Raw genomic sequence first — 19,585 nt, forward strand, 5'->3', positions numbered from 1 at the left:
AGGAGACGGGAGCAGCTGCAGGGACGGCAGTTCACAGTTTCAGGCTGTTCAAAACTCTGTGATATAACAGATAATAGGAAATCAATATCGGAGCAGATTTTTTTCCATTTGCACTCCGGACAATTACCCGTATTACCTTTGCCTAAAACCGCCACTACTCCCCCCCCCCCCCCCCCCCCTGCCATCGCATCGTGCCCATCTAGTCCAACTGGAGCTCTTGCATCGCTTTGTTCAAAAGCCAGAGAGCCCTTTTCCGGAGCCTGCTGCTCTTTCTCCTGCTTAGGGTGCTCCATCTTCTGCTGCTGAACCCACATTTTTGTTCAACATGCTTCCAATACCCAGCAATCCTTTTTTTATCTGTAGTTTGGTTTAGGGGTGGGAAAACTATGGCCATGTGCAGCCTGGTTTAATCTAGCCTGCCAAACTGGAAGAAATTCTATTGATAACCCCTTTTTTCCTTGTAATTCTGTTGTGTCCAAGATGGTACATAACAAATACTTTGACCATTTTCTATAGGTGGAGAAAGGTATTCTGCATTCATGTGATGTTGGAAGATTTGTTATTTTTCTGACGTTCATGTGTTTTCTGAGATGGACGTTCATTTTTCCAATCATTCCAATCACCGCATGAATGCAGCATTTCTCTAGATTTGTGTTTTTCCCTTAGGGACATCAACCCATTGGTGCAATTGGCACTAAAATTTGAACAAAAGCCACACATTTTGAAAAGAAAACCTTAGAACGTTCTGTTTTAAACCATATATTAATTTTCAATCAAAGTTAAAACATGTTTTCATCTAGATTTACCGTTTACACCTGCTGGTCTGGCCCTTACATTGAATTTTAGAACCTTTTGTGGCCCACAAGTTTAAACGTTTGCCCGTCCCTCCTGTAGTCCTTAGGGTCAAATCTCAAAGCCTTGAGAAGTCTCCAGTCTCAAGTCCTCAAGGTCAAGTGTCAAGTGCTTGGGATCAAGATTTAAGTCCTCGGTCAAATCTTTAGTTATTATGATCATGTCTCTAGTCCTTAGGGTTAATTCTCAATTCCTTGGCCAAGTCTCGTCCTTGAGGTCAACCTTTATGTCATTGGTCAAATCTTTAGTTCTTATGATCAAGCCTTTAGTCCTCAAGGTCAAGTCTCAAGTCCTTGAAGTAAAGCCTCAAGTTACTGGTAAAGCTTTAGTTCTTGTCATTGAGTCTCTAGTCATTAAGGTCAAGTCTTACGTCTTGAGGTAAATTTCTCAGATATTTTGGTCGTCCATTTCTAACTGGTGCCCTCTGGTTGTACATGTTTCTATGAAACGCTGAGCAGTCCTGTGTGAGTGAGAGTTAAGCGGCTTGTTCTTACAGAACACATTAGTAACAGGAGCCCTCTCTCAGTATTTTGGCAGTGTGTGTGTGTGTATGTGTGTGTGTGTGTGTGTGTGTGTGTGTGTGTGTGTGTGTGTGCGTGTGTGTGTGTGTGCGTGTGTGTGTGTGTGTGTGTGTGCCATGGTCACAGCTGGCTACACTGTGAAGCCCTGCCTTCTGGATCAGATGCAGCCTCCTGGCGGATTACAGACAGACTGCGCGCAGCTACTGATAAAAAAAAGGCTTTGAATGAGGAAAACCTCGAGCCTGCTTCTCTGCTTACTGTCACATGGGTCCAAAGAGGGAAAAAAAGCGCTTCCTGAAATGACTGTCGTCATTGTCTGCATGATCTGTGGTTTCTCTACTACAGCGGCATCGCGCTGCGTTCAGGTTTAGTGCGGCTCTGTTGGCGGCCAGCGTCGGTGCCGATGATGATCAGCAAGGTAAAAAACGCCATGTCCAACCTGGTCGGAGGAATGATGCCGCACGGACACCATCACCACCACAACCACCACGCGGGGGGCGCGCAGACCTGCGGACCCGACGGCTTGCCGCCGCGTTTCCCCTACGGCCGGCCGGAGTTCCTAGAGCTCACCCCGGAGCTGCTACAGTACTCCACCGAGCACGCATCCCGGCCGGTGCTGACGCTCAAGAGAGGCACCAGGCTTCCCTGGAGGACTGGATATGCAGAGTGAGTTTCGGGGAGAGGTTCACAGAAATGTCCGTCACGGGTTTACTTAGTGACTGCATCATGCCTCGTCTTGACTTTTGCTGCAGCAGCTCCGATGCACTGCAGTGTCCTGATGGTCGCCACCACAGCTCCATAGGTCTGTGTTTAACACCTGAGCGGCTCCATGGAGCTGAAATTCCCATTAAACAAAACAGGGATGCAGGATGCAGCCTCAAAAATGAAACCCATTGCAAAGTGAAAGCAGGAAGTGCTTGTTGTTTTCTCTCATTTCATAATTAAAAGCTGATGTGAACGTAAGATTTTCACATTTTTGCAGCTTATGCATCATATTATTAGTGCAACTTTTTAAAAAAACCTGAAATCCAGACAATTTCCATCCTAATTCTGTAGATCTGAGTTGTGGAAGTTCAATGACAGCATGCAGCTTTGTTTAAAGCAGGACTGTCATCTGATCTGCTCACACATTTAGACTATCTGGGTTCTTTTCAGGCAGAAATGAAGAAAACTGTTCAAAATAACCAAATGTAGTGTTACATTCACCTACAAGGTCAGTTGAAAGCGAAGGTTCAGTCAGTTCTGCATAGATGCCCATTTGTAGTTGGCATGATGTCTTTTTGATGTGTGCGTGTGAACTAATGGTTTAAGATCTATTATAAGATTTAATTCTTATATGATGAGTCATGTTAACAATGATTCAATCCATATAATTCTGATCCCATTTAATCCCATTCACTGACCTAAAATTGATCAAATAATCGATCCAAAACCTTAACCAAGTGTGACTCAGAGATAAATACGGGGTACTGAACAGTACAGGTAAAGTTTTCCAGATTCCATGTATTTCTTGCAAGATAATCACATGTAAATTAAATATTTGTATAAACAAACAATTAAAAAGAATGAATGTAAAATCCATTCACTTTGAATTTTCATAAAGTTCAGCCCACTGTTGTTTTTCCTCATCAAAATAATCCAAAGGGAACATTATTAGAACGTTCTACCTCACTGTATCGTCACATGTCTTTGCTCAATTCAAAGTCTTTGCACACATTGGACTGGATCGATGGCTAGATTATTTTTTACTGCATCACATATGTGTCGTCCGCTGTGATGATGGTACCTGGTCATTTTCATACAGTAAAATAAACCTACCGTACCTCAATCCAAATGCTATTTTCCAATATCAAGACATCATGCCAAACTTCTCCTCTTCTGAATGATTTGACGTTTCTTTGTCATTTCTGATCAAATGATGATTCAGTCTTTTTTTTTTCCGTCATCAAAGCTCTTAGTGAGCGAGCTGATAGTACATGCGTGCGTCACTTGGGACTTATTTCTGAAGAGATTAGCACACAGCATTGCTCCACTGTGTCAGTGAACAAAAAGTCAAACAAAAGATGGAAATACTTTTCTTAAAAGACTATAGAATTCAACAAATGGAGAAAAAGCAGTGGTTCATTTAATTTAAAATTTGTATTTATCTACTTTTTTATTTTTTATCTTTAGTTTATTAGATCCTAAAAAGGCTGCATTTTTCCTGTGTGCCATTTCCGTACAGCAAACTTCAGTATGTCAACAAAGACATTAGAAAATTATTGAAATGTTGAAAAGAAAATTCTTCAGGAAGGGGTTAGAAGATGTTTCGACATAATTGTAGTTTTTGGTTAATTAGTTAATTCATTAATCTAGAAAAATGTAACAGTGATCAGTGCTTACCTAGTAACAGATTACATGGAAAACTTTTGTTGGGGGGGATCATCTGCAATTAAATTTATGAGGTTTCCTCTAAAAAGCAGCCTTTTGCACACAAAAATGTATTTAAACCCATGAAATCATAAAAAACATTTTTTTTATTCAACAGAGAAGTTGCATGGATGCCTGTAAATTGGATTTATTGCAAGCAGATTTTGTGGTTATTCATATTGGAAAATGCACAACAGAAATGTTTTATTTATTTAGCTTTTACACAAAAGCTAAACAACTATCTCAAGTGTTACCATCAACCAGTCAAAAAGTTAAGGTCTGTGATTGTATCAGAGCTCTTAGGAAAGGCATTTCGCAGCAATTTGAAAGCAACATTATTGCAAAAGAAAGCACATGTTAAGTTTACAGGAACCTTTTGTTCCTTAGATGGAGAGTGTCTGCCAAAAAGACCTCAGTGCCAAACCGTGTGGTTTGAAAGAAAACACAAATATTGGGCTGTTCTTGTCTGTGCCTTCAGCCCTGAATTGACCTACAGGAGTCTCACAACAACAAGAAGAATACATTTTAAAAAATGTTTCAGGAAAGTTACAAGAAATAATTGAAAAATTCTGGGTGGTTAAAAGATTTGATGTTACCTCTCTTTCTGGAACTTCAAACTAGATCAAAAGAGGATCGGAGTGGGACTTTATAAATCCTGATGGCAAACACATGCAAGTCTCTATTTATGTATGTTTGTCCTGAACTCCTTACTTTCCTTGAAACGTGAAGCATGACTCGACTAATTTTAAATGTGTCTCATGGGGCTTTTATTTTGACAGCAAAGAAGTGTTTTTCACAAAAGTGCCTGCAGTGTTGATCTTAAACTAGAGTTTTCTTCATTCAGAATCACATGAACTTCTTAATATTTCTGCTGCTACTTCATGGGAGATTATGCTAAAATGTACCTTTTAAAAAGGTGATGTTAACTTAGAGTGGATTTCACCAGATTTGGGATGTTCTACGTACAGTGTGACTGGAACTCCACACTTCCCCTTTTGAAGTACTCTTGGGTAATATTTAGCAGAAGGGTTCAAGCAGAACATGAAAAAAAAAAACACAGCTTTACCAAACACGACTAGGATGGTTTTCAGTCACAGGTTGTGGAAGCATATGACCGAAAAAATGAAGTTGCTTTTTGCAGATCTCCCAGTTTAGGTTAAATCATCTTACAACGCAAGCAGAAAATTCCAAACATAGCTGTGCATGCTCATGGGACTGCTGTCAAAACAACAAAAAAAGAAATTGCTGATTAAGTCACTCAGTTTTTTTTTTTTTTTTTATATACAGCAGGAAGTCAAAACATTTTTTGGGTCAGTTAACTCCAAATATGAAGCAACAACCCAAATTTCTTCCAAATACGTTTTCCACAAACATCTAAACTTCGGGAGATTTTTTTTCTGCTTGGATGGAGATGACCAAATGAAATCAAACGGTCAGCAAAGCAAATGTCTTGGTTTGGGCTGAAAAGTGTGGATGACACACAGCAGATTTGCGTTCCACCCTATCATTAGTTCTGAAGCGGAAATGGCAGTGCAGGACACTGCGCTGAATGTCCACTGCTTTCAACTGATTAGGAAGTGAAAGGGCTTTCCATAATCCAAATATGGGAAGCTTTGGCATTTATAACATCCCGCAGCTACATGACATCAAAGTCTCTGACCTGTCAGCACTCGTTTTCTTTACTGACCATAATCAGAAATATATGTTGACATTTATTTATTGTAGAATTTCACATCATAATGGAATTTGTCGTCTTTCATTTGTCCTCATCTCAGCTCCAGTTGTCATTTCACCGCCATCTGTAAAGGTTTATTTTATTTTTTTTAGGGAAGTTATGATGACTCGCTGGTTATTGAGCCTTGTTACCTTGCTAATGTGTTTCTTTTTGTAGGCTACACAGGGACTGGGACAAATTTGCACACGTCAGTACTGCAACTGTTTGAGATCAGCGATTCATGTGGGAGTTTGTATCACTTAAATCACAAAATAATTTACAATTGGATGTATTTTGGATTTGATTCACCGGCTCCTTTAAATAGCCTTTAACTGTGATAGAATCCAAGACAAATACACAAACAAAAATGAGGCCAAAACAGTTTGTTATAATGTTTGTATTTATTATTTAGAATTGAAGAAATGTGCAACATATTGTATTATTTCTCTCAGATTTGCAGACATGTCTCTCAGGATTTGCCTAAAGCAAAAAATCTAACCCTACATAATTTATTAATCTTTGATGTGAAGTTAAAATAATATAGTAGATGGAAATGATGAATAATTCTATATGGGTATTTGAATAAAATTAGGTTTCTGGATTTTTTCTTTGCTGCAGAGGAACCTTTTGTTGATGTTGATGACTTTGGTTTCGATCAGCTGATCCTCAGCATGTTTTTAGGGTGTTTTCAGTTAAGTTTCGCTTTCTGATTGTTTATGCTTTTTAAATTCCCAGCTCTCATGCTGAAGGTGCAGTGGAGGAAATGAATATTTGATCCCTTGCTGATTTTGTAGATTTGTCCACCTAAAAAGAAATTGAAGATCTGTCATCCTAAGATTTGTTTGAACAGTGAGAGATAGAAATTCACAAAGAAAATCAAGAATTTGACTTTATAGAATTTATATAAATGTATTTGCATTTCATTGAGAGAAATAAGAATTTGATCCTCTAGTAACAGAGTTCTGGTTCACGCAGACCAGTGAAACTATCCTTATTAACCTGTCACCTGTAGAAAAGACACTTGTTCACAGAATCAGTCCATCAGTCAGACTTTCTAATATGGGAAGGGCTAAAGATCTTTCAGTGGATTTAAGGGAGAAGACTGCAACAGACTACAAAACCATCAGCAAGAAGCTGGGGGTTAAGAGTTGCAAAAATACAAGAATTACAATGTGACCATCAATCCACTGATAGGTCTGGGGCTCCAATCAAATCTTATCTGGTGGGGTTTTCATGATGCTGAGAACAGTGAGAAACAGGCCTAAAACAATAAAGCAGGAGTTAGTTGATGTTCTCAAAGCAGCTGGGACCACAGTCACCAAGGAAACCACTGAAAAGTAGCCCTGTTTAAGAGGGCACATGTGCAGGCCTGCCTGAAATTGGCCAATGAAAACCTTCATGACTTTAAGGGATTAGGAGAAGCTGCTGTTGTCGGATGAGACAAACACCGAGCTCTTTGGCATCAAGTCAACCTGTCGTGTGTGGGGGAAGTGCTCCATATGACCCCAAGAACACAATCCCAATTGTCAAGCATGGAGGTGGAAATATTATGCTTTGAAGGTGTTTCTTCACTGTGTGCATGAGAGAATGGGCGGACCCATGTACCGTCAAATCCTGAGAGAGAACCGCCTTCCCTCCACCAGAAGGCTTACGGATAGATCTTCCAACTAGATAATGACCCAAAACATTCAACCAAGGCAACCAATGGCTGAAGAAGAAGCATATCAAGGTCATGGAGTGGCCCAGAAAGTCTCTGGACCTTAATCCTATAGAAAACCTATGGAGACAACTGGAGCTCAGAGTTGCTAAGCAACAGCCAACAAATCTAAATGATTAAAAAGTCCTTTTAAAATTTCTCCCTATATGTGCAGACACCTTCTAATCAACTACAAGAAACATCTGACCTCTGTGCTTGATAATAAGAGTTTTGCTACAAAGTACTAAGTATTTCCAGCAAGAGGGATCAAATACTTATTTCTCTAAATGAAATGCAAATAAATTTACATAAATTCTTAGAAGTCAATTTCTTGATTTTCTTTTTATCTCTCAATGTTCAAATAAACCTACCATTTGGATGACAGACCGTCACTTTCTTTAAAGGTAGGCAAACCTACAAAATCAGCATAGGATAAAATACTTATTTCCTCATCAAACTTACTAACAGGAAATGCTTATAAATATTTCATTAGTTAATTTTCTTTGAAGCTGCAGAATACAAAAATATATGTGTATGAGTGAAGGGATTAGAGTCTTTATTCTTGCAGAAATGCTCATGGGTTTGATATTCAACTGGATGTCTTCAGGATTCTTTTTTTTAAATCATTTATTGTGAAGCTTTTAAAGTATTGATTTCTTCTGTGTTAACTGCAAAAAAGACACAAAAAACCACACAAGATCCTTGTTGGATGTGATCATCATTAACTCAATAAAACCACTTAGTATCTCCTGCAAATCCTCCTCCTGACGTGACCAGACCCCACTCTTGTTCTTTCTTTACACCTTTCTTTGCACTTCTTTGATTTGCAGCAGCATTTTTATGCAGTCAGAGAAACAAAAGCATAACTCAGCAGACTTCAGGCTCACCGTGTTCTTTCCTGTCTCTGTCAGGGTGATCAATGCAGGGAAGAGCATGCTGAATGAGGACCAGGCCTGCTGCGAGAAGCTGTTTGTGAAAAAGCCAAGTGGAAAACACAGAAATTCCACTCTGCTGGACAACAATGCGGTGAGGAAAAACCCCATCACTATCCAGTTAATAGGGTAAAAGTGGTTTGATTCTAGGTAAAAAAAAAAAAATTGTCATGGTTCATCTCATGAACTAAAGTCCAGGAACATGAATCTGGACATATTTGGGGTTTGTTTAGATTAACAGATTGTTTAATTGTAATGATGTTTTATAACTAAAAAAAGAAGACTGGCAGATGTTATAGGGCTGAAAAAGGAGTCTTTTCTGAAGAAAAAACTGCAAAATGTGAAAAAAAGGGAGCAGATGTCTCTGATGGCCAATTAAAAAAAGGTTTTATTTTCCGCATCAGTTTAGTTAACAGACTGGAAATGTGTGATTCGTCAAATGTCTCACATAAGTTTAATTATATAAAATCTCTGAAGGACTATACTGAGAGATTTATTAGAATAGTATAACATTACATATTTTTCAATACCAACTTAACTTTTATCACTTACTACTACTTACTCACTTATTTCAAACATTTGCTGCTTTATGTTTCCTTATTTAGAAGTCATGCTGTAGAGAAATTTCCCAAAAAACATTTATTTGCAAAATGAATATAAATAATGTTATTCTAACAGAATTTGTCATTTTAGGGTTATGTTGTAAATGTAAATCCTACAAAGTAAAACAGTTTTAAAGACTTTACACTCTGGTTTTTGTCAATACTGGGGGGAAAAGATGCATGTTTTTGCAGATATCCTGCATATCTGGCACTTTTTATTTGAGTAAATTTATGCAACTTAATTTATTAATATTTCCTTTGGTTTGTGTTCAGCTTTTTCATTACAAAACAATTCATCCTAGCTGTAGGCTTCTATTTTACACCAGAGAACTTAGTTTTTACTTTGACATGCACAAAAAACAATGATCTGCCCAAAGACGTTTAGACTTTTCCTTTAAATATTTGAGGTTTCAAACATTTCATAAAATATCCTAACCTAAACTGCCCTTTCATTGTTTTGGACATTTGGAAATTTATAGCTTCTGTAAAAAAAAAAAAAAAAAAGCAAGCCAAACCAGTTTCTTCAAAAACTCTGTTGTCTAGTTTTCCACTATTTAATCTCAAATTTGTGTCCCACATCTCCATAACACAAATCACACACAGACACACACAAACAACCTCCACTCCATTTGGTGTAAATGCATGACATCATCCTTTTTTCACCCTTCCCCCACTTGAGTGCAGCATCTGAGGGGTAAGCAGATGTCTTGTGCCAGTTCATTTATTAGTGAGCCTGGCTAACAAGCCTGTAAACATGTCTGCAGACACAAAGGTGGCTGCGCCTTTTTAAGGAGATCTTTGTTTCTTTTGCCATTTTCATTCTTCATTAAAACTGACGTAAATTGCAGTTTATCCATCAGATCATTGCACCGATAATGTTTTTGTGTATTTCTCGGTAAATAGATGTTGCAGTTCCTCACTGCGAGTGACTGCAAAGCAATGGAATCCGCTGCAAAGTAATCATTTTGTTACAAGAGTTCCATAAAGTTGTAACCATTAAAGGCAGCAGCTGATAAAATCTTTATTGTGTATCTGTAGTTAGTAATTGGGTCAGGCAGATTGCAGGAACATACTCCACCAACAATATTCTGAAAATGGCCATTTCAGTGGGACTTAGTAAAATGGGGGGTTTGTTGGTTGGTACATCAACAGATCCATCCTCCTGCCACTCAAAAAAAAAACATAGCTCCAACAGTGAACAAGCCTGAAGTCAAATTTGGGGTTTGGAATTGGCTTATTTCATGCAATCAAAACAAAAAGAAAACTGGAAACAACAGAAATATAAATCTTTGCTGTAATACTTAAAATAGTTAGTCGTGAATAAATTAGATATCCGCTGATGTCCCATCATGTCTTTGTTTACAGGATCTACTGCTAGCTTACAGTCTTTTTCAACATTACCAATGCAACAAAAATGGCGAGCAATATTGGAGCTATCCAGCTGTACAGTTTTGAGGCAGATGTCAGCTCGGACGAGGAAAACAAAGACGTACATGGATCTATTTGTCTGTGCATGCATTGGAATGGAGCAGAGCGGAGAGACCCGCCCATTTCAGTTGATGCAACAACAAAAAAGAGCTTTTGACAACTGCAGTTTTCATCGTTCCTGATTCATCCCAACTTGAATAAATACTCTGGAATGCAGTTTTAATCTTAAATTTTTACATCCTCCATCTAGAGAAAAATGCTACAAGAACATGTAAACAAAAAACAAAACATGTTTTTTTCTTTTGAGTTGGTCTTTAAATATCAAATTTTTCAAAAGAGTTTTATTAATTGCTTAAAAATGAGTGGGAGCAAGTGAACTTATACATTCTCACTCCTGTCACGTTTTTGATCATCATGTTCATGTTTTGATCGGTTTTGTTTAAAAAGAAAAGTATACTCTTCACACATGTCATGAAAAATAAAAGGAAAAATAATCATAAACAAGAGGTAAAGGGGTGTGGAATGTCAAATTAATGTCATTCCAGTTTTTAGCACTGATCCCTTAATGCTCCATCCCAGAGTTTATCAATTTTTGTGAGACTGAGTTCAGTTTACAGTGTTTCTGCATTTATATTTCCTTCTCAGGATGGCACAGGAATCCCTCTTCACTTCTGGGGAGTGTTTGATGGACATGCAGGTTCTGGCGCCGCCATCATGGCCTCCAAGCTTCTTCACCACCTCATCAAAGACCGACTTGGAGAAATCTGTCATCTCCTGGAGAACCCCAGCAGCGCACCCCCTATTTGCTTGGCCAAGAACGGAAACCCGTTTCAGGTGGAGTCAAAGAAAGGAGCGTCTCAGGAACCAGAAGACCCTGATGCTGTCTGCGACTCCTCAGTTCGCTTTTACATGGAGAAAGTTGTCAGCTTAGAAAGCCTAATTATGGGAGTCATAGAGACTGCTTTTAAACAAATGGTAAGCCAAACAACAAAGATTTAGTACAAATCTGGGGCTGTTTTGGTATCTGGAGCATAATTATTATTAGCATAATTTCCAAAAAGGAAATAAGAATCCTGAATATAATAAGAGGGGAAATAGGCTGTTCTTTTTTTCTTACTCTTGATTTTTCTCTTTTTGCTTTAGGATGACCTAATTGAAAAGGAAAAAGCTTCTTATGCCATTTCCGGTGGCTGTTGTGCCTTAGCTGCCATTCATTTAATGGGAAAACTCTATGTGGCCAATGCTGGGGACAGCAGGTAAGTGAAAATGTTTCTTTTTGGCCTCATTGACACAACATTAACATGTTCACATTAACCCCTTGTCTCCTGTTTCTCTCTGCAGGGCCATAATCATTCGAAACAAAGAAGTAATTCCCATGACTAATGAATTCACACCAGAGTCAGAGAGACAGCGGTTGCAATATCTGGTATTCAAATAAAACTTTCCTTTCTTCCAGCAAGCCCAACTCATTGTGATGTTCTCTGCTGCCAGTTTTAGAAGCTGTGTGCGATTCGGATTCAGTGTGGATGGATGGGCTAATTCTGTAGAATATATGTGTGGAAAAATGTTCCACTTTGGTTAAACGTATAAGTTTTTTTTTTTCTGTATCACTCCAGGGCTTCCTAAGGCCAGAACTCTTGGGAAATGAGTTCACTCACATTGAGTTCCCTCGCAGGATCCAGCACAGTGAGCTGGGGAAAAAAATGTTGTACAGAGACCACACTATGACGGGCTGGTAATTCTTATCATTTTTGTTAACCAAATAGGGGTGTACTGATAAATGGATTCATCAATGAATCGATGAATCCATTTCTATTGCTACGATCCAACCGGATCAATCTATCCAAGGGAATTTGTTAATCGAATTGAGTTTGACCTATAAAATCGTTTCGAAATAAAACAAATGGATTATATCGATATTGGAAAATACTATTTGGATTGAGGTATGTCAGGTTTAGTACCATCACAGCGGACCATACAGTGTGGTAGAATGTTCTAATATTGTTCCATATGTATTATTTAAATGAGGAAATATAACAGTGGGATAAACTTTATGAAACTAAAATGTGAATGGATTTCACATTAATTCTTGTTTACTTGTTTTTTGTACATATATTTACACTTGATTATCTTGCAAGAAATACAAGGAATCTGAAAAACTTCACCTGTTCAGTACCCATGTATTTTACTCCGAGTCACACTGGTTGGATTTTGGGCTAAAGATGTCCTTGATTGACTTTAGGGCAGTGAGTTGGATCGTTCAAAATGAACCCATATCGACTACTAACCTTATATCGACTACTAACCTTATCAGCGACCACAAATTATGATATAAATCGAATTGTTTTTAAAATGAATCATTACACCCCTATAATCAAATGTTTCATTGTGCATTACTTTTTGTAAATACTGTAAAATCAACCAATGTTATAAGAGAAGTTGACAAAAAAAGATTTTTCCTTCATTTTTATTGTCTACTCATATAATCAAGTCTTGTGTATTTTATCCGAAAAGTGTTGTTCCATTTTTGTGTTGTTGCAGGGCTTATAAAACAATCATAGAAGATGATCTGAAATTCCCCCTCATATATGGAGAAGGTAAAAAGGTAAATTAATTGACTTTAAATTAATTTTGCTCCAAAAAAGACCATCCTCTTCCCACAGTTATTGCACTATTTAATACACTGTTTTATACAATTTTTTTACATGATCGAACCAATGCAGAATTATTAAAATATACCTTTTGAATTTTTTGTCAGCAGATCTTTTTTTTTCCAACTTTATTTTTGGTTATGAACTGTTTTTCTGGAAAATTCTTAATCATATTACTGCACATAAAGTTCCACAGCCTCACGATCTTGCCCCATAAAACCTTTAAAAGTGGATTTCCTCCTTTAGGCTCGTGTGATGGCAACAATCGGAGTGACCCGCGGACTGGGAGACCACGACCTGAAGGTGTACAACTCCAACATTTACATCAAGCCTTTCCTGTCATGTGTGCCTGAGGTAGGTGTCAGGGTTTAACCCTTGTGCTATCTTAGATGACCCCACCCTTACATTGACGTGTTCTCCCTACCATGACAATGGTGGATAAAGGTGGAAAGATTTCATGTAATCCATGGACACCAGTGAAGATCACAAATCATTGAAGAAAAACGGTTCAGCGCACTGTCTAGTGGGTCAAGATGACCCAACTCCCAATGTTAAAGTGCCTAGGATGGCACAAGGGTTACAAGCGAAGTTGACTGCTTTCATGTTACTGCTTCAGAAATGTTTTCAATGGCCTATATACAGTATATCATGCTTTTTTTTAAGCCTTTCAGAGTAAACTATGTACATATATATGATAATATATTACCTTTGGCACACTAAAAAACAAATTTTAATGAAATATGAGTTATTTTTACTGTTCATTTTCCTACCCGAATGTAAAACAACTTGATTTCTGAGGCACCGCTTTTTCACTCCTTGTGGATGCCGCCCGTTTCACGACATCAACCCATAGTCTGCCTCTGCAGCGTGTCTGTGTTTCAGCCACAAAAACAAACAACATCCAAACTTTTGCAAAGATGGATGTACATATTGTGCACATAAAATGAAAGCGTTTTGCCGACCCCTGCCAGCTCCACGGAGAAAGTGGGTGTGTGTGTGTGTTAGCCTGAAGGTGGTGCTGGTAGCGCAGACTCTTCCTGGCAGGGGCGGTTCCTCACTGGTATACACCACAATGTGACGACCCACTCATTTGGGTGGATTTTAGAGGAAACTCAGATGTGTGAACTGTTTAAAATACCGCTTTGGGGTTTCTTTTCGTGATGAATGAAATTAAAAGCTAAAAAAATGTTGATTTTGCTTTTGTATTGACGTACTGTCAGATATAAGAATTTAAGCTTTCTTATTGCATTTTTTTGAAAATATTTGAACCAAAATGTTTTTTGAATTGGTACAGTACAATATGCAATAGATTTATTGTATAAAAGATGATTTCACTCTATCATTCTGCTAATTTCAACAACAAAAAAAAACTTTTTTTCACATGCTCATGCTACTGTTGCCTAACTTTTTCATATCACAGCAGTGTTATTTTTTAATTTTAAAATGTTTTTTATTTTAGGTTATTTTTATGAGTTAAGTTTGCTGCAAAAAACAGTCTAGTGCTTTTTTCTAAATACACTTTTTCTCAAAAACAGAAGCTTTAACCTGCTCTGCATCATTCCTGCAGAACATTCACTTAATCCACCTGTCAGACTCTAAAATGGCTTCAAAAGTACATCAAGCTTATGTAATAAAAGTGTAAATATGTAACGATCAGATTTCAATTCATTGTCATTTCTTGGAAAAGGGGATTTGACTTGCATCCTGTTTCTCTGAAGTAGAAGGAAATGTGTTAACATATGCTATCATTTCTCCGTCACACCAGAGCCTAATGGCTTCAGGCAAATTACGCAGTGATTCGCATACCAATTGATCTTCTTTTATTTATTTTTAGTTGAGTTCTATTATTAGAGGCTATTTTGACAGGAAAGGTTAAAAAGGCTCACTTGCCACCATACCTGTATCCATTTTTAACCTTTTTATAAGTTAGAAGAATGAAAAAAATTAATTTACATTTTTGCAGTGGTTCACTGTGCGCTTAATATTTGCTCTTTATCTTTAACCTTAGTGCATCTGGAATTCTAATTTATTTTTCAAGACTCTAATGGAAGCATTTACAGCTCAGCCTTTCAGAATATTTCCCTTTGCTTAATTATTGAGTTTAAACCATATATGAGCATGCCATATTTGCTAATAATTGCCCAAAAGGTGCAACGTCTTTATTGGTATCTCAATACCAAGCAGCTACAGGTTTTACTGGATTACACATGTTTTCTTTAATTGAGTCTATGTACTTCTACATCAAAACATTTAGGAAATGATTATTGCTTCCTCCTGACAACTCTATCAATCCAACTTTTTCTGAAACGCAGGTAAAGGTTTACAACTTGGAGGAAAACAAACATGGTCCAGATGACGTCCTGGTGATGGGCACAGATGGTCTGTGGGACGTGACGACAGACAGGGATGCGGCAGAAGCCGTGTCCACATACTTGGCCTGCTGTGACCCCTCTGATCCCATGAGGTATTGATTTTTCTATTCCTGAAATGAGTAAAGCTTTTCCTATTAAGTGTAGGAATAGTGGTCTGTAGATAGCATCATTTAATCTTTTTACCTCGTTCCTCCACTAGAAGGCAGCAGAATAACAGACTTGTGTGGAGTTTCAGTCTGAGTTTGTTATGATGCTGTTTAGATTTAGATAAACATTTTTAGTTGACTTTAGGACCATATTTACTTATGGCTCAAAAGATTCTCTTTCTATCTTACTTATTAGCTACTCACTTATAAACCCCACTCGGATGAAAATTGTGTTTTTGGTGTTTTTAACAGGTTCTTGTGGCCTTTTTCTCTAAAAGGAGACCATATAAGTTGTTTACCTTTTGACGTATCACTTCAGGGATTACCACAGTGAATCAGCCTTCACTGATTTGTACAGGTGGTTTGGCAGAGATTTCTGTTACGCCGGATCCCCTTCCTGACCCAACCTTGTATTTTATCCGAGCTGGGGACCGCCACAGAGGGACCCAGACTTGGCGAATCAGGAGCAGACAAAAAAATACCGTTAGAAAAAGCTTTTTTGTTTGACGTTGGACCTACTACAGCAGGCCTAATCTCCCTGCTCTGCTCCATTCTGATGCATCCACTTGTAGAAGATTAAATCCGTGTACGTCTTCATTTTCTTCGTCCGAGCTGGCATCTGGCTCAAAACTGTACAACTGAATACCTTCGATTATCGTTAATAATGCTGAGCTGTAAAAACTGTGCTAGAAAATGACACAAGTTTATGATTTGGGTTAAAAACGACATAATCATAAATAAAAGACGGGTGGGAACACTTTTACAGTAGATCAAAAGATGATCTTTTGTTTTGGCCACCAAAAGTGTATATTAAGTTACTTATAAGTTCTTAGCTGACTACTGAAAATAGGGTTCTATCCTGCACGACTGCACATCTAATTACACAGTGCACATCATTATTATCCTGTGTGTTTATGCTCCTTGCCCTCTGGTTATGTTGCACAGATACACACTGGCAGCGCAGGATCTGCTGATGAGGTCACGTGGCGTGCTGAAGGAGCGAGGCTGGCGGCTCGCCAACGATAGATTGGGTTCTGGAGATGACATCACTGTGTTTGTCATTCCACTGGTGGGGCATGAGACAGACACTTGATGAAGCCAGTGGTAATGGCTGCTAAGACCGGTCTCTGTTGGGAGAAAAAAGGTGATGGGGGAGGAAATTGTTTTTGACATCAGGACGACGTGTGCAGCACCTTTGTCAGCTGTCTGTTTCAAACCCAGTTTCTTCATATTCTCCTTTGGTTAAAGTCAGTTGTGCAGCAAAACATGCTTATGTGACATTACCTGAGGAGTTTTTGCAACAGAAAGGATGCTGCTTAATCTTGAACATTTGTCATTTTCATGTCACACCCAAATTGTTGCTGTTTTTTGTAAGGCATAAGAAATGTAGCAGTTTCTGTTTTGTTTTTTATTTTTTTTATTTTAAAGTCATAAAAAATGGAGCAGTTTCCATATTAAACGTAACAGGAGTTGCAATGGAGGAGCATTTCCCAATCCTGGTGGTCAAGCTCTAATTGTTTCCCATCCCTAGCTTCTTTATGAAGCTTTGGAGGAGACGGTGAAAGACTCTGGTGTGTTGGAGCAGGGCAACATTTTGGGCGTTTTGGAGCTGGATGGAGAAACTCTTCAAGAATGTTCGGAAACCAAAGACATGCTGATAAGTTATTAGGAATGAAAATAAAAAAAATAAAAAGTCATTATGTGCATGTCTGTACATATGAAGCCACTTAGAACAGAAGATCCATTTCCTGTCCAGGACAAGTCAGAGCTGGCTGACAATCAGTTAACAGCTGAGAAGTTCATGCATGAACCAGCTCATGATTTTTACTAGATTTGTTTGTACAGTAAAAAAAAGAATGAAGAGGACCTAAAAACAGAGGAATGGACCCATATGCGTCTAGACCCTTACAGAAGTAGCTATAAATATTTGTTGCAGTATTCCTGTCAATGACTGAAAGATTGTCGCCCATGCCTGTAGCCTGTTTGCTTTTGTTCTAACATTTTGATACAAGACTTGTTGTTTGTTTTCTCATGAAAGGTGAGCTGACACTTTTACATGTAAAAGTCTGAAGCCTTTATTTACGTGTTTTCTTTATTGAACTTTCAGAGCAGTTCTTCATAGATGTGTCAGTATTGTAAAAAGTGATTAATATTGAACACAAATATGCCTTATGAAAATGGGAAAGGGACTTGATTTCACCTCTTTCAATGCACTAAATTAAATTCACCTACACATTATATGCCCTCATGTATACCTCTTACCTACTTTGCACCATTTTTGTTACGCCATGTCATACCGCTTATATTTTGAAAGACAACATCTTTGACACGGTTTGACAAAAGTTTTTTTTCAAGTATTATTATTATTTTATTTGTCCATACATATTGAACCTGAGCTACAAGAATGTGTGGTAGAAGGAAGTGTTCCAGTTGGGATATGCAGAAGAATCCTCTTCCTTGTACTGAATGTGTTTATTATTGCCTGCTTGTAGAAACCTGCCATCTCCTTATTTCCAGTTGCTCTCCATCCTCCTAGGAAAACTCACTTTCAGTGTTTGCAGTCAGCTGATGGATGGGAAAAAAACAGCAAATATGCTGGTTTTGTTTAGAAAGGGTAAGTTAATTTATGGTTTGCATTCTGTAAGTGAAAGTACAGTTATCTACAGAAATGTTCTCACAAGTAAAGCCTTTCCCTGCATGTCTTAGTATCAGGTTCAAGTTGCAAATGTTGTTTTTTCCTTCATCAAGTTTTACTGTACAGTATGTTACATGGAAAGATTACACCACCGGTGGATGTAAGTCCTAAAATCCTTCTTTCAATAAATTCACTTATTGGTTCTTATTAAAAACTACTGTCATGGGTCTGCTTTTGTAACATCAGGTATGGTGAGGAGAGGGCAGTGCCCATTAAATGTCCTCAATGCCCTCCAAAAATCCAAAATGTACTACAGAAAAAATCACAACAAAAAGAAACCACACTAAAATACAGAGATAACAAATTAAAAAAAAAAAAAAAGTTAAATGCAGCCATAAAAGGGCGCAAACTTGTCCTGCTTGTGCCTGTCCCAAGCCCGGTAAATGCAGAGGGTAGTGTCAGGAAGAGTTTTTAACATAAAACCTATAAGACAAATTACATAAATCAAAGGAGAAGATAAACTGATACTATGATATCATGGTTTTCTAAGCATATTAGGGGCTTAGAGAGATATGACACCTCAAAATCTCAGCACACCCAGACTTGGCCCCCCTGATATTCTACCTGCACCCGATAGTGGGGCTGGCTAAATCCAGGCCTGCTTTTGTATTCCATTTTCCCTTCCAAATGGGCAACATTGCTTATTAATTTCTCTCTCTTTGACTCCTATAATTGAATCTGTTATCTCTTCTTGCAGAAACAGGAGCACAGCACTGAGCGTCTGGTTTTCAAGATGCTAATTTAAGCAACAGTCAAAATTCCAAACTTACACAATAATTTGTTGTGATTAAAATCAGAGAGGACTAAAACAGAAGATATCAGTGGAACATCTGTTCCAAGACAAAAGAAATGGCTTAGTTATAGCAGCAGCAAGACAACAGAAAAGAAACAAACACAAAAACACTCAAACATCTGTCATAAGGCAAAAGAAACATTAAGTTACTGCAGCCATGAGAGTACAGATAAGAAAACATTAAAACATGTTATAAGAAGCAAGAAAATTCTATAAAGACATGTAGTCATAGATGAGACAGAGACAAGACAACATTCAGACAGAAAAAGTCCAGTATATCCTAAAATAACCCCCAGTAGCACTTTACCAAAGACAAAACTCAAGACCATGGGAAAACCTAATTGTAAGCTTTCTTCAAAGGGATTGCTTTAAGTTTTGCCCTGAAGATGGAAAGGGGATTTGCTTCCCCAGAAACCCAAATTTTCAAGAATTTTTCTTATTCAGATTTCAAGAAAAAAATAAAAAGGTGGAGCACCATGCTCACGTTGTAAAACGAAGATGCCAAAAATATGTCTGCCATTGTTCTGGTTAAAACAACCATCAAAACATTCAGGTGAGATCATCTTTAGTCTGTCTGCAGGTACAACTGAGAACATGTGGAAGTGCAGATAAAACCACCACGTTTTACATTGGATGCTTTGAGTGCGTATCTACTAACAAGGGTACACCAAAGTAGTTTTCTGTGTACTGACACTATCTTTAAGTAAATTAAAATATAACAAGAAATGTTCAATCCACCAAGCTTTTAAATCCACAATAGAGCTGACCACAGTA

General features: G+C 38.0%; 1 protein-coding gene across 1 annotated transcript; it reads left to right on the forward strand.

Moving 5' to 3' along the window:
* Window positions 1-1,454: 1,454 nt before the first annotated feature.
* ppm1j (protein phosphatase, Mg2+/Mn2+ dependent, 1J) lies at window positions 1,455-18,172 on the forward strand. The gene is made up of 10 exons (XM_023954948.2): window positions 1,455-2,039; window positions 8,104-8,218; window positions 10,800-11,129; window positions 11,298-11,410; window positions 11,496-11,580; window positions 11,771-11,889; window positions 12,696-12,759; window positions 13,052-13,159; window positions 15,118-15,269; window positions 16,269-18,172. Exons 1-10 carry the CDS (start codon window positions 1,777-1,779, stop codon window positions 16,414-16,416), a joined length of 1,497 nt encoding a protein of 498 aa, XP_023810716.1. The 5' UTR covers window positions 1,455-1,776; the 3' UTR covers window positions 16,417-18,172.
* The last annotated feature ends 1,413 nt before the right edge of the window (window positions 18,173-19,585 follow it).

Source organism: Oryzias latipes, chromosome 5 (assembly GCF_053564925.1).
Source record: "Oryzias latipes strain Hd-rR chromosome 5, Olatipes_Hd-rR_3.1".
Lineage (NCBI taxonomy): Eukaryota > Metazoa > Chordata > Actinopteri > Beloniformes > Adrianichthyidae > Oryzias > Oryzias latipes.